Raw genomic sequence first — 13,929 nt, 5'->3', positions numbered from 1 at the left:
GCGAGGGGGGGGGGGGGGGCTGCGAGCGTGTTTAGAGCGAGAGAGTGACTTACTGAACGCGGCGTCTCTCTCGACTGTGAGTGGCCAGAGCGGAGCTACATTCAACAGGAGGAGCCTCGCACTCACTGAAGGGAGCTTCAGTTACAGGCTGCTCTCTCTCCCTCTCTCTCTCTCTCTGTCCGTCTCTGTCTCTCTCTCTCTCTCTCTCTGTCCCTCTGTCCGTCTGTCTCGCTCTCCTCCTCCCTCCGTCTCTGTCTGGGGTGCATGCCTCCCTCGGCGGAGTAACAGAAACGACAACACCAGAGAGAGAAGCACATGCAACAGGGTGCAAACCTCTCGCCTTGCCCTCTCCCTCTCATCCTCCTGCTCCTGAGGAGAACAGACTGGGAAAAAGGGCACAGGAAGAAAGGTGAAGAACTGAAGACTTTCACAGGCTTCTTCTTCCTCTCCCTCAACAATTGAGAGAGAGAGAGAAAACAGGCAATTGCTTCCCTCTGCGGTCCAAAAGAGAGGGAGCAAAGGAAGAGGTAGAAAAGGGCCAGGAGGAAAAAGGAGAGCGGACGAGACAGCGGGAGGAAATGACCTGACGGAAACACCTGCGGCAGGTTTGAACCAGGCACCTGCGCTGAGCGGCCATCCCAGTCCAGGCTGTCTGCCAGCCGCTCCCCAGATCCCACCCCAACCGCTGGCCCCTTTTTTTCCCCGGGAGGGAAATGTCTTCCAAGAAGAAGTGGGGCGACCGGAGAGAGGGCCGCAGGGAGCGGTCGTGCTCGGGCCGGGAGGAGGGCTCGGCGGCGGCCGGCCCGGGACGTCCCACCACTAGGGGGCGCTTCTCGGAGTCGTGGAAGAGGATCAGCTCCCGGGGGGGTTCCACCAAGAGGGGGGCCCTCAACTCTCAGCAGCCACCGGTAAGACCTCCAGGAGACACCACTGAGCCTCCCCCCTTCCCCGGCCCAATCAATGGCAGTGCTGCTGGAAGGGCTGGGCAGGGAGGCAGAGCAGGAGATTTGGAGGTTGTGACATTAGGAAAATTGATTTGAGACATTGGTTTGATTTGGTTGGTTGGTTGGTTGGTTGGTTGATTGGTTGATTGGTTGGTTGGTGCTGAAGGTGAGTTAGGAGGTTGTGAAGTTGCTAACATCAATTGATTAAAATCCTGGTGAATGTTTTTGGAAAGGGTTGCCCAATTCATTTGGTCGTTGCAAAATTAAGACTTTGTGAAGCAAAATTGGATTTGGTTGGTGTCCAAGATGTTAAGGAACCGAAAATATTTGGATGAAACAATAGCATGAAGTACAGGCAAAGTGCTGCTGAAGAGGGTTAGTTGGTCGGAGAATGGTAGTTTGTGTGGACAGTTCTCAAGAACACATTTGTCCGCTGGGGTATCTGCTCCAAGGCGATGCTAAAAGTTGTATCCGTGTTTGGACAGGTGCCCATCACTAGGGGGGATCTTCTCCACAGTTGGTCTTGAAGAAGCTAGGCTCCTCTCTGGACACTTTGGGTCCTTCTATTTTTGAAATGTGGAACTTCATTGAGGTTTTGGATTGAGGTCAGGATTCCGAAGCAGACTGATGGATGCTCTACACACATCTGTCAAGCCCAGAAACATGACATGAGATAGAGTGGAGAGAACTGGAGTACTCAGAGACTTATAAGGTTCTTTTAACAGGACTCTGGGGAAGTTTGTGCTGAAAATGACCAGGGTTTCCAAAAAATAGTATGGATGACGTTGTGTGGGTCGTTTATGTGGGGTCAGATGGCTGAGCGATTAGGGAATCGGGCTACCCAATCAGAAGGTTGCCGGTTCAATTCCTGGCAGTTCCACATGAAGTTGTGTCCCCGGGCAAGGCACTTCACCCTACTAGTCTCGGGGAGAATGTCTCTGTACTTACTGTGTCGACCTGGATAAGAGCGTCTTCTAAATGACTTCATGTAATTGTAAATGTATGGATTTGCCGACAACGCTATGACACAATAACATATTCACCACAGATGGCAGTATGGAGGTGAAACTGCTTTGAAGGCTATAGTCATTGGAGACTCATATGACCAGTATAACTCAGCAAACAATGTGTTTTTACTGTAGGGTCTCGTTGCCTGGATATGGACGACAATATTGTTCTCCAAGCGCCTTTGCATCAGTTGGGAGTCTATACATCATTAGGGTAATCCATCCATTATGGCGATGAGTGTCATTAGTTGTGTGCGTGTTTGTTTCTCAGTGTGTGTGTGTGTGTGTACAAGTGGGTGTATGTTTGTTTCTCAGTGTGTGTCGGTGTTTGTGTGTGCGTGTGTGAGTGTATGCGTGTTCGTGTTCGTGTGTGTGTATTTGAGCTCACTCATTGAGAATGCCCTGCAGTTGACAAAGCCATCTGTGGGATAGAAGTCGCCTTCTGCTCATCCATTAACACATTAAGATTTGCCCCCCCCCCAACACCACCATAATGTTACAGGTTGTGTAATTTGTGTGGGCGTGAGTGTGTATGTGTTGAGGGTCTTGGTCATGGTCGGTAATCTCCCCTGATGAACATAACCTTTTGGCAGGTCTGTTGTGATGGAGTTGGACAGGAATGAGCTCCATTTAGTGTCACAGTGGAGCGATAATGCTGTGGATGAAAGCTCTCTCAGCTCACCCTCAACACTGCTGTCCTGACCCCTGTTACTATATTAACCCTCCATGCCAGACGCCGCCGCTAGACCAAAACCGACTCTTCATCGCAAAAACCCCCACCGCCCACGTGCAGTCCTCAAATCCTCTCTGTCCAAACACTGGGAGAAAAAACTCCTCCCCAACACACAAACACGCACGCACACACATGAAAACAACGGACCTCATGGTCAAACGTGGGTGTGTGTGTGTGGGTGGAGTGGGCGGGTTGTGTCGATATATAAATATCGTCCAAAGATTAAATACATTTGAGAAACACTTTCGAATGAAATGCTTTTGAGTATTTAGGAAGTTCACCGATGTTTGTTCTTTTCTAAAAATCGTAGTGGGGGGAATGTGTGGGAATATGTAGAATCGCATGATGATGAATCCAAGTGTAATATTATTTTCTAAGGTGTCTTGAAGGTTGTAGGGAGTTCTTGCCGTTTCTATGGTAACAGTTATCTCATTCCATAACTGTAGATCTCATGTAGTGCTTTTGGCCGATAGTTGGATCAATGTTTCCAGAGAAGGTTTCTAAACAACATTTTTTGTGACTTTTCTTTCCAGTTCCAGACTATCAGGTTCATCTTTAGCAATTTGTTCAATTGGCTACTTTAGTGTGTTTACTGGGGAAAGCATCTCTCTGGATTAGAACATTTCTTTGCTTATTTGAAGCCGGACTTGGACTCTTTGATGAACTTAATTGGCTTGGTCAGTTTTTTTGTTGCCAAAGCTCTCAAATATCTACATGCACTCCTCAAACCTTTCTATGAATATGTTACACAGGGATGGAATTTGTAGGAAACCAATAAATGATGATACAATATTATTATAATATCATGACATTTGGGCATTTTTCACTTAAAGTTTGCTTTTGAGAATTATGAAATCACTTAAAGGACTAAAAACATACAATCAAAACACTTAATTCCACATATTACTGTAAACAATACAATGTTCTTTGTGATTTTGGGTTGGGGGGGGGGTTGTCTGTGAACACGCCGCGCTTCGGAGACACGCGCCATCACGCTCCCGGCGGAGGGAGACGGTGGAGTCGGAGGTCGGGGAGGTGCATCTCGCGAAAACACGAGGGCGTGTCTCGCGAGGGCGTGTCTCGCGAGGGCGTGTCTCGCGAGGGCGTGCCACACCACGCTGCTCTCTCACGACCCCCCCTCCCCCCCCCAACCCGTCCCTCACATGCTCCCGGAGAAGGGTGGCGGATAAAGCAGGCGGGCTGGGTTGATGTTGGCGGGGGTGATGGTGGTGGGAGAGGGAGAAGGGAGGTGTGTGTTTGTGCGTGGAGGTGGGGGGGGCGGCCACGGACACCCCCTTGGCAACAGTAACTTGGAAACAGAATAAGTTATTTATCCGTGAGCGTTTGTTTCTGCGGCGGTGCGCGGTGGGAGGTGTAAGATGGTGCTGAGGAGGCGGCTCGTCTTAGGGGAGGGAGGCAAGACTGACTTAGATCTAACGCTCAGTGTGTGTGCCTGTGTGTGTGTGTGTGTGTGGGCCTGTTTGTGCCTGTGTGTGTGTGTGCCTGTGTGTGTGTGTTCTGTGAGGCATCCATGGAGGTAGATTATAAGCTGTTTGAAGCGAGTGCATTGATGTAAACAAAAAAAGAAGATTGTTCTGCGCATGGGGTGTGAGTTACTAAATACTCAATCACTGTTCTCATAGGCCTCCAGGCACATAAACACAACCATAGACCAAAAAGACCCCCTAAGTCATTCTTTCTTCTTCACCAATGGGGGCTTTTTCGAAAAAATCCCAACAAGACACAAGGATGCATAGTAGATAATAATAATAGAAACACTGTAGAGAGACGATGGAAATTAAATGTAAGACGATACAGCAATTGAGACGCATACGATTCCCGTGGTTGTAAAGTAATGTGAACTTTGTAGAAAGGAGAGGGGGCATTTTCCTGACAGGGCCTCGACTCGTTCACTGTCGTCATAGCAACCACCGCACAACCCTCCAGTGGCACCGCGAGGTGGCGGTGACCACACGTGACACAACCACAGGGGCTGGGGGAGGGGGGGGGTCTTTACCGCTAACAAGCTGTCCAACACCAGTGGGGTGTTTGACCACGGATGACCACGTCCTCGTTACAGCCGGCCCAGGGGGCGGGGGCAGGGGGGGGGTCATCGGCAAAACGCAGTCCGAGTCCGCACGGTAAACACGAGCCCAGAGCCTGTCCTCTGAGAGAAAGGTTGAGACGTTTCCCGCTCTGTGATCCTCCACACTTCCGTATGGAGAAATGACGGCCTTCCGACAGATCCCGGTGTGGGCTGGTCGGTAGAAGGGCAAACGAGACTTTCCCGTGGCGGTTCTTCCCTCACGCCGGACTGGCCTCGTTGGTTCTCCGGCTCTCGGCTCTCCCGGCGCGGGGTCGTTCATTGTGAGTGGGGGGGGGGGGGGGGGGATCAGGTCTAATCCGCTCCACCTGCAAGCCTACCTTGGAAGGAGACTGGGATTACAGCCCCTCGTCCCCCAGGGACCCTCTATACACCGCGCTCGGGAACACAGAGCAGGGTAACAAGCATGGGTGAGGGGCTGCACACACACGCGCTCAAACGAACATGCCAGACGCGACGTGTTGACGGCGCGCACATGCTCGCTCGAGTCAACGGAAAACGGCGAAAAACTCCCCCACTGGATTTGACGTCCTTGTGCCTGGATTAATAACCGCAGACACCGGCATGGGCTGCGATGAAAGGCATTTTGAATCTCGTCTTAGCCTCTCTCTGAATTCCTTCTGTCAATTAAGCTGGAGCTGTGGAGAAGCAGAGAGGAGACGAGCTCACGTCCCCAGACATGCCCGCTTCCAAGCTGCTCTCATTAGAACCTCAACGTCACATTCGGAAGTTTAGCGCGCAGAATCCGTCAAGGACTTTGCTTGAGTTCTGTCAGTTAGGGGGGAAAAAAGCTTGTTTCTGAAACTTTGGATTGACTGGCGCTTATTCATGCTGTCATGTCAGAGATAGGTGGGTAGTATTCCTCCGCCTGAGTGTGGAACACTGTGGGGCTGGGTTTTGAACCCCGGACACACGGACGACGAGTTAGCTCACCGAACTAAAGCCGTAGCGCTGACTCCTTTTACGAGATCGCCCATCACGACCAAGCACAGTCACGGAAGGGGCCCCTTGCCAAAAAAAGATACAAAACCTAAATCCCTTTATGCCATTTATCCCTTTATTTATATAGGGATAAATCCCTTCATCCCTTTATAAATCCCCCTCTTGGCCAGTAAATCCCCCCTCTGTCTGACTGGGGTCCTCATCGTCCTCCTCAGCCCCAGGTATCCGTGTGTCTGTCAGCAGCGAGCTGTGAGTGTTCCCCAGTGCGGCGGGGGGGAAGTAAGCGCCACCATAAAGGCCATTACCTCGGCCCCGCGGCCCCCGGCTCCGCCTTTTATTGCAGCGGTCCTCCGAGACGCTAATTGCCTTGTTGCCACGGCAACCCCCGGGGGCCTCGGGAGCGAACGCGGAATTTATGTTAAGCGAATGTGGCATTTGTTTTTTTTTAAGCCAGAGTTGTACGGCGGGGCCATTTGTGTGTGTGTGCGTGTGTGACGTGTGTGTGTTTGTGTGAGTGAGTATGTGTGTGTCTTTGGGGTCGATACTACGGATGAACAGATTCATGGCTGAGTGGGAGTGATGAAATGAAGATGGATCCATTAATTCTGCCTAGGCTCTTCTGGTCTCGGTAATCATCTACTCCCCCTGTCTGACTGTCTAACTGCACCTAGGCCAGTAGCCATCGAGCCAGAGTCTCACCGGAATGCTATCAGACTGGCCAATCGCTGGCCTCTAAGCATCGACAGACTCTGGCTTCCTCATGTGAATTCACAGGAAGTTGTTGCGAGTTTGATTTCATGAACGCATCAAGCTGAACCAACTCACTTTAAGAAAGGTTGGTAGCACTTAAAAGTATGTGTTGTACCCTAGGGTCACCAAATTGGAGGTATGCCGGAATTGCAGTTTAATTACATGGTATTAAGGGTACGTGGGTTATTATAAGTGTTTGAGATGGCCGAGCTTCGAGTTATGCACGCAATAAAGCACAGACAGGCCAGCCGCCCAGCCGCCTAGCTTGGGCACTGACCGAGAGTTAAGAGATTAAAATTCAGAGCTCTTCGTCTTAAAAGAACACTCTGGGCGATGGGAGCTCTGAGATGCGCGCTGAGTGACTTTTCATTACGCGTGGCTCGTGATGTAGAGGTATATCCACCCCGTGGTCTGTTGACTCAGGGGGGATTAGATCAGTCGAATGGCGGTCGAGCTAATCTGGCATTTATGGATCCCCAGTCTTGGTTTCCATGGGCTACATTAGGTGAGTCGTGGAGCTGGGGCAGATGGGTTCTTTCCGGATCCTTCCCCCAGGGAGAGTGAGGGGCGAGGAAGGGGGGGACAGACAGAGGGGTGAAGCCCCTGCCTGGGTTTTGTACCTCAGCTCCAAGATCTGCACGCCCAGTCATACACGAGTCAGGCATGTGCCAGTTGGAGGATCGGTATCGGGTGGCCTAACCTGTCTGTATTGTCACAGGTTAGGTTTTCGATTTTCTGTTCGTCTACCTTCCCTTCCCTCCCTCCCCCTTTTTTTCTACCTCTACTCTCCCTTTGTCTTGTTCTGACTGTCTTTTCTTTCTCCTTCTCTCTCTCTCTCTCTCTCTCTCTCTCTCTCTCTCTCTCTCTCTCTCTCTCTCTCTCTCTATCTCTCTCTCTCTCTCTCTCTCTCTCTCTCTCTCTGTGTCTCTCTCTCTTTCCCCTTCTCACTCCCTCTCTCTCCTTCTCTCTCTCCCCTTCTCTCTCACTCTTTCTTTCTGCTTCGCCGTCCCTCTCTCTCCTCTCTCACTCCCTCCCCCTTTTTGTAGGCCAGAAACCGAGGTGTATAAATGCCTATAGAAGCATTATATAGCATATCGAAACCAAAGCATTGCTCCCATGGTTATTATTGTATTAGTCAGACTTTCAATTAGTAATTTCGATTACCGTAAGACAACAAAATTTGTGGTTTGTTCATGTACTTTATGTGGGATGATGAACGATTGATAGGCGCTTTGTGAATTTAAATGGATTCGTGGGCTTTGTAGTAAAGTATATTGTTCCTTTTTGGAGGGCCTTTTTTGCTAGCCTAATGCATTATTCAAAGCCAATTATGTGGACGTTGCTTCTCTAATTTCATCACGCTTGTCTGCATTTATGTCCTCCCCTTGCCTACTGTATGTCCACTGAGGACACACGCACACACACACACACACACACCCACACACTCACACACACGCACAATCTGTGATTTAACTGGCTCCTTTAGCCTGAACTCTTTGCTAACTTCCCCTGGCAGGGAGACAGCCAATGCCCCCTCAGTAACACCCTCAGTTTCCCCATGGCTCTACATGATCATCTGTGTCCAGGTGATGTTGACATGTTTGCTGGACTACTGTGCAGTTTTCCCTGGCAGCAGTTATTCGCTAGGCACGTCTACATATTCAACAAGTGGGAAAAAACAGCTATCGTGCGTCAGATGTTGAAACCCTCTCAGTCAAGGAGTGCGCTGACGACGTGACATTTTATTTATTTTTACGATTTGACAGAATTCCAACTCCCGTAACATCAGCCGAGCTGACCTTTTTGTTCCTTTAGCATCTCTGTGTGTGTGTGTGTGTGTTTGCATCCCATCTCGCTTCTGTTCTCTCTGACGCGAGTCCTTGTGGCACGACCCCCTGGTCTTGGCAGATGCCCTTTGATGACGTTCAGCTACAACAGGCGCCAGCGCGTTTTAGAGAAGCGGGAACTTGGAAAAACGATATCTTGGAGATCGTATTACCGCATTTGTTAGACTTAATGCCTGCCAGTACCTTACGGGAGGGGAGGCGAGCGAGGGGGAGGCAAGGGGAGGATGATAAGGGAGGGGAGACAGGAGAGGTGAGGGAGGGGAGTTGGAAAGAACTGGGCAGAAGATGGGGGGAGCTAATGAGTGTGAATAATGAAGAAATAAGGAAGCGGGAGTGAGTGAGAGAGAGAGATTTAGAAACAGTGCTTGACAGTAGGGGGCAGAGCAGCAGGGAGAGAGGAGCTGGACGTGTGTCATGATTAATGGGGTCTCAAACCTTTCATCCCACCTGAACGATCTGGACGCGGGCTCGGACGCAAGCGCTAAAGTTTTCCGCGTCTGCAAAGTTCTTGGAGGGGAGAAAAAACTAAAACGAGCTCACGAAAGGCAAAGAAACGGTCGCGTTGCCGTGGCAACCCGCTTTGCATTTTCCTCCACTCCACCGGCCAATTCCCTGCGCGGTTTAAACCGCTCGTGTCGGTGTTGGACTTGACTGCACGGCAGGGTGTGCTGGGCAGGACCGACGCTCTTTGGGTGTGTGTGACCGCTGGGAGCTGCAGTACGGCAGGCTGGGGAGATGGCAGAGCTGTCCTGGGGGGGGGGGGGTACTTCAGCCCAGCAGAGGCCTTCCTGCCTTGGGGAGGGGAGAGGGGGAGGGCATGGGTGAGGGTGGTGGGGGGTATTCATCGGGATGTCATTACTTCAGTCAGATTCCAGGCACAGGAATGGAGATGATGGAGGTACACACACACACACACACACACACACACACACACAGACGTACACACACTCGCACCTAGTCTTCAGACAGAACACTTCGACACAATCGCAAACTTTGGTCTCGTCATTTAGTTCGATCCGGTTTCATTCGCAGGCGGACGCTCGCGTTTGATTCTGTTGTTTATTTCCTGGTGCTTCTCGCGTTCCTGTCGGTGAAATTATTTTCGAGCCAGACTGCAGCTCTGCAGATTTACATACATTTGAATACAGAGAGTACAGAAGATGCGATGGCTTGTACATGCGCGCGCACAGAGACACCTCACATTTCAATAACAGTCATTAGACTAGAGTGGAGAGGAAGAGAGTCAGTGTGTGTGAGTGACAGATGAAAATGAGTTTTGCATTCACACCTGTCAGCGTGCAAATAGGACATGTCACAGAATGTCCTACAGAGGCGAATATCTGTCCAGAGATACAACTGGCTGATAGAGGAACCGGCCAATCACATTGCACACCGTCACAGATATTGTACACACACACACACACAGAAACTTTGCTAGTCCTATCCCATCTTGAGTCTCAAACGACAAGGTAAACGCCAAACTATGGTAAGGATATTGTAGAGGTGGACTTATTTGATCACGTTATGAATGTTTGTTAATACCAAGTGTATTGACATTTTTGTACCACAACGCCTTCTGAAAAAAATGTATTTTCCATTTTGCCAAGTTTTCCTGACAATAATATCAGTAAAAGTGGGACATTTGTGGTCTCTTGTGCATTTATTGTGAATTCCCCATCTTTCACCTCATCCCAACACAAGAACAATGACTCTGTGATTGCCAGAATATCCACCTCACAGACTATCCCACTCTGCAGTGGAAAGCCCAACGGGGTGATAACAAACAACATTGTCAAAGATTGTAAACTCCTGCCCGGTCTTGTTGCCTCCATCTTGTTAATGTCCTCTGTGTGCGCTGGTAATTAAACTGCACATGGACATCTGCTGTCTCCTTCGACTGTTGAAAACTACCAGACAGACAACCGACTCAATCCCATGGCCGCAGCAGTGTTGAACTGAGGCCCCCTGCTGGCCATAGCGTGAATGAACTCAGTTCCCGTCGAGCGATGAACTCGTCCTTCGTCGTTCGAGCGGCTCCACTGCAGCACCGTATTCAGGCAGGGTCCTCTGTGGGGACTTGAGGTCGTCAGTGCTGCTGATGAGCTGTTCGTTCAGGAGGATCACAGAACACGAAGGCCGTGTTGAAAGCGAGAACATGAGACTCGGTGGCTGACTCTGAGAGGGGGATCTGGGGATGTTGGTGAGTAGGTTGCCATCTAGTGACTGAACAGGTGCAGCGCAGGGCAGTGTTTCGGGTCAAAAGGAATATTTATAAAGGAGTGTACCTGAGTTGTCTTACCACCAATACTGAGGCAAAGACCGAGTCAAGGGAACAAGAGAGGAGAGGAGGGATGGAGAAACAGAGAGAGAGGGATAGAGAGACGGGGGAACACGTTTTTCAAAAGCAAACGTCTTCACTGTCATGTCTCTCTCTGGAAGAGACGCATTAAGAGTCATTTACATGCACTAGTTCACGGGCTTGACTTCATTGTAAAAGTTACATCCTTTGAATCAGTGATGTTTCGTGCCTATATTCAATAAAACTCATTTTTTAATCGTCAAAAGAAACAGAATGAATTCAACAAATCTTTTTCTAATGGTAATTTGTTTTCAGGTTTATGGCATGCTACACACACTACTATTCCTTATATCTTGGTTTTTCAGTGGGACGGTGCTTGTGTGTGTGTGTAAGACTGGAGATGGATACGTGCTATGTGGTCTGTTGGGTGCATAATGATACTGGTGTGTGTGTGGGTGTGGGGTTTCGGTGGAGAAGGAGATATGGGAAGAGAGAGCGAGAGAGAGAGAAAGATTGAGATCGAGAACCCAGAGAGTGGGGTGTGCGTGCCTGTGAGTGTGTGTGCACGCGTGCCTGACCTGAGTAAATGAGAGGGCGTCAGGTCGGTTCGGTCTCAGAGCACAATCTTCTCTCCGTCTCCCCCTCTCCTCACTCTCATTTGGCCGTTTCGATCTCCCCACCTCTCCGTGGACGCGTGTGTACGCTTCACAGCTCTCCCAACGAGGCCCAGCCTCTCCCCAGGGCCAGGGCAGTAGACCAGTTAGAGACCCGTCTAAATGTCACTTCCTGAACCCTGAGACATTCCCCTCAGGACCCCCACATGACTCACAGTCCACCGTTTTTAGACAGGGTGACACTGATGTACGACGTTGTCGCGACTCGAGCTGATATTATTCGCCGTTGCTGCTTAACCTCGACCATAGCTCGCCAATGGAGATGTTGGTGGTCCTGCAACTGACGTTAGCTTTGCTCCTCAGAACACTTAGCGCTCGCACGGCGAGTGTGTGTTAGTTCCTACAGGCAACGCCCTGATTAGTCATCTATCCTCATTGCACTCCCCCTCGACGCTTTGATCCTTCAAACATGGGTTCTCATCATGCTTATTAGGTCTGCAGCTAGTCTCAACTTGCCAAGGTTTTCACAGAGGAAATCACAATTTGCATTTCATTTGGGGCGCTTGCCTCTTCTGTGATTGGGCGTATTGAACAGCTCCCCCAAGAGCTGCTTTGTCACAGCTTGTTCCGGAAAATGTGGGATGGTAAATATAAAAACTATGTTCACCTCTCAGGTGAGATGCAAAGCGTTGTGTTCCGTAGCATAGACATCTCAACAGACAAGAACCTCAGGACCATGTGTCATTTTTGGGTTTTTTTGATGGATGGAGAGAGGATTGAATATTTTTTTTCTTTGCTGGACCCCACAGAACTGAGGGTGGGAGGGAAAGCGTGCACACGCACAGTTCTCTCTCTCTCTCTCTCTCTCTCTCTCTCTCTCTCTCTATCTCTCTCTCTCTCTCTCTTACGCACGCAGTTTCTTCCTCTTTCTCTCTGTCTCTCTAACACAGGGGGATGAAGAGAGGTACATTCTCTGAACGACAGAACGAAATGAAACAGAGAAGGAAATAACTCTTAATAGAGTTTCCCATAACCACGGTATGGTCTTCCCTCTTCAGTTTCCGACCTCTCGTCTTCTGGAGAGGCATGAAAAGGGATGTATTCCTGCTTCAGACCTTGTAGACTGCTACAGTATAGGCATGGGGATTTGACGAGCAGTGTTCTGATCGCATACATTCATGTTAACATATTAGGTTGACATATTAGGTTCTTTTCCGATGACAAGGACTGTTTCTGGAACACTCCAACCCGTCAATATCGTCCTGCCCACTCAATCGCTCTCTCGCTACGCTCCCTCACCCTAGCCTCTCTCCCTCCCTCGTTCGCTGGCGTAGCTTTCCCATCTTTTTCCCACAGTCTCTTTTTTTTTCTCATCTCCCTTCACTCCCCCTCCTCCGTTCTCGTCCTGCCTCTCTCGCTCAAGCCCCCCCCCCAGCCCTCCGTCTCTCTCCCGCTCTCTCCGCTCCTCTCTCTTTCTCTCTCTCTCTCTCTCTCTCTCTCTCTCTCTCTCTCTCTCTCTCTCTCTCTCGCTCGCTCTCTCCCTTGTCTTGGAGACAGCGGTGTGCAGCCTCACATCTCCGCGTCCGCTCCCCCGTCAACCTGCTTCCGTTTGCGCGCTCGGATCGGTCTCCGCGTCTCTCCTCTCCTCCTCCCCCTCTCTCTTCTATTCTCTTCCTTCCTCTCCTCCTCTCTCTTCGCCTTTCCTCCTCTCTTCTCTCTCCCCCCCCCCCCCCACCGAGGTGGGGGTTCAGCTCCGCGTCGTCGCCGCGCTCCGCCGGTTGGGAACGTATGCTCCTTCCCCGGCCGCTGGCAAGGACAGCTTCAGTGGGGACCGGGGGAATCTGGGAGCCACGGGGGAAACTGCTGGTGGAAACAGGGTCCCCGGATCGCTCGCTCAGCCAGCTGGGGGCTCCGACGCCGCGCCCTGTGGCTCTGCGGGGAGGGAGGGGTGGGCCGAGGGAGGGAGGGCGGGTGAGGGGGACCGGGAAAGGGTGACGGCGGCTGCGGCTGGAGGTCCGGTGCTCCACCTGGGGGTCATGCTCTGGGACCTGAACTCTTATCGGCTGGATACCCCCCCTCTGCTCAGTCCCCCTGGAGGGGACGCGTTCTCGGCGCCGGGGAACGGCGGGCGGCGGCGGGAGGCCGAGGCCGTCACGGAGCGGGAATCATGAACCAGCTGGACGCTCCGCGGCCGCTCAACTGGACCATCAGGAAACTGTGCCACGCTGCCTTCCTGCCCTCCGTACGCCTGCTCAAGGTAACCAGAGGGGTGTGTGTGTGAGTGTGTGTGTGTGTGTGTGCGAGTGTGATATGGAAGTGTGTGGGCGGTATATTTAGATTGAGGAGAGAACACGAGGGAGAAAGGTTTCGTCCAGATTTGGGATAGAGCTGTCGCCCTAAACAGACTAAGAGAGACAGAGATAGAGACAGTGCAGAGCAGAGAGGGGGAGTGTTAGAGTGTGAGAGTGTGAGAGTGTAAGAGAGAGAGAGAGAGAGAGAGAGAGAGAGAGAGAGAGAGAGAGAGAGAGAGAGAGAGAGAGAGAGAGAGAGAGAGAGAGAGAGAGAGAGAGAGAGAGAGAGAGAGAGAGAGGGGAGTTGTGGGGAGGTTTGGGAGAAGAAGAGAGGGACTAAAATAAATGGGGAAAAGTGAGCGAGGGGTGTAAAAATGGAGTCAGGGAGGCCAAAGCTG

At 51.0% G+C, this 13,929-nt stretch overlaps 1 protein-coding gene across 1 annotated transcript in view; it reads left to right on the top strand.

The window, feature by feature from the left end:
- Positions 1–713: 713 nt before the first annotated feature.
- Positions 714–13,929, top strand: part of LOC136937792 (transient receptor potential cation channel subfamily M member 3-like) — a 57,701-nt gene continuing 44,485 nt past the window's right edge. Inside the window, 1 exon segment of the mRNA XM_067230913.1 lies at positions 714–908. Within this exon segment, the coding sequence (XP_067087014.1) occupies positions 714–908 (195 nt within the window).

Source organism: Osmerus mordax, chromosome 28 (assembly GCF_038355195.1).
Source record: "Osmerus mordax isolate fOsmMor3 chromosome 28, fOsmMor3.pri, whole genome shotgun sequence".
Taxonomy (NCBI): Eukaryota; Metazoa; Chordata; class Actinopteri; order Osmeriformes; family Osmeridae; genus Osmerus; species Osmerus mordax.
Note: the sequence above shows the minus strand (reverse complement) of the source record. Positions and strands in the feature narration are given on the sequence as shown.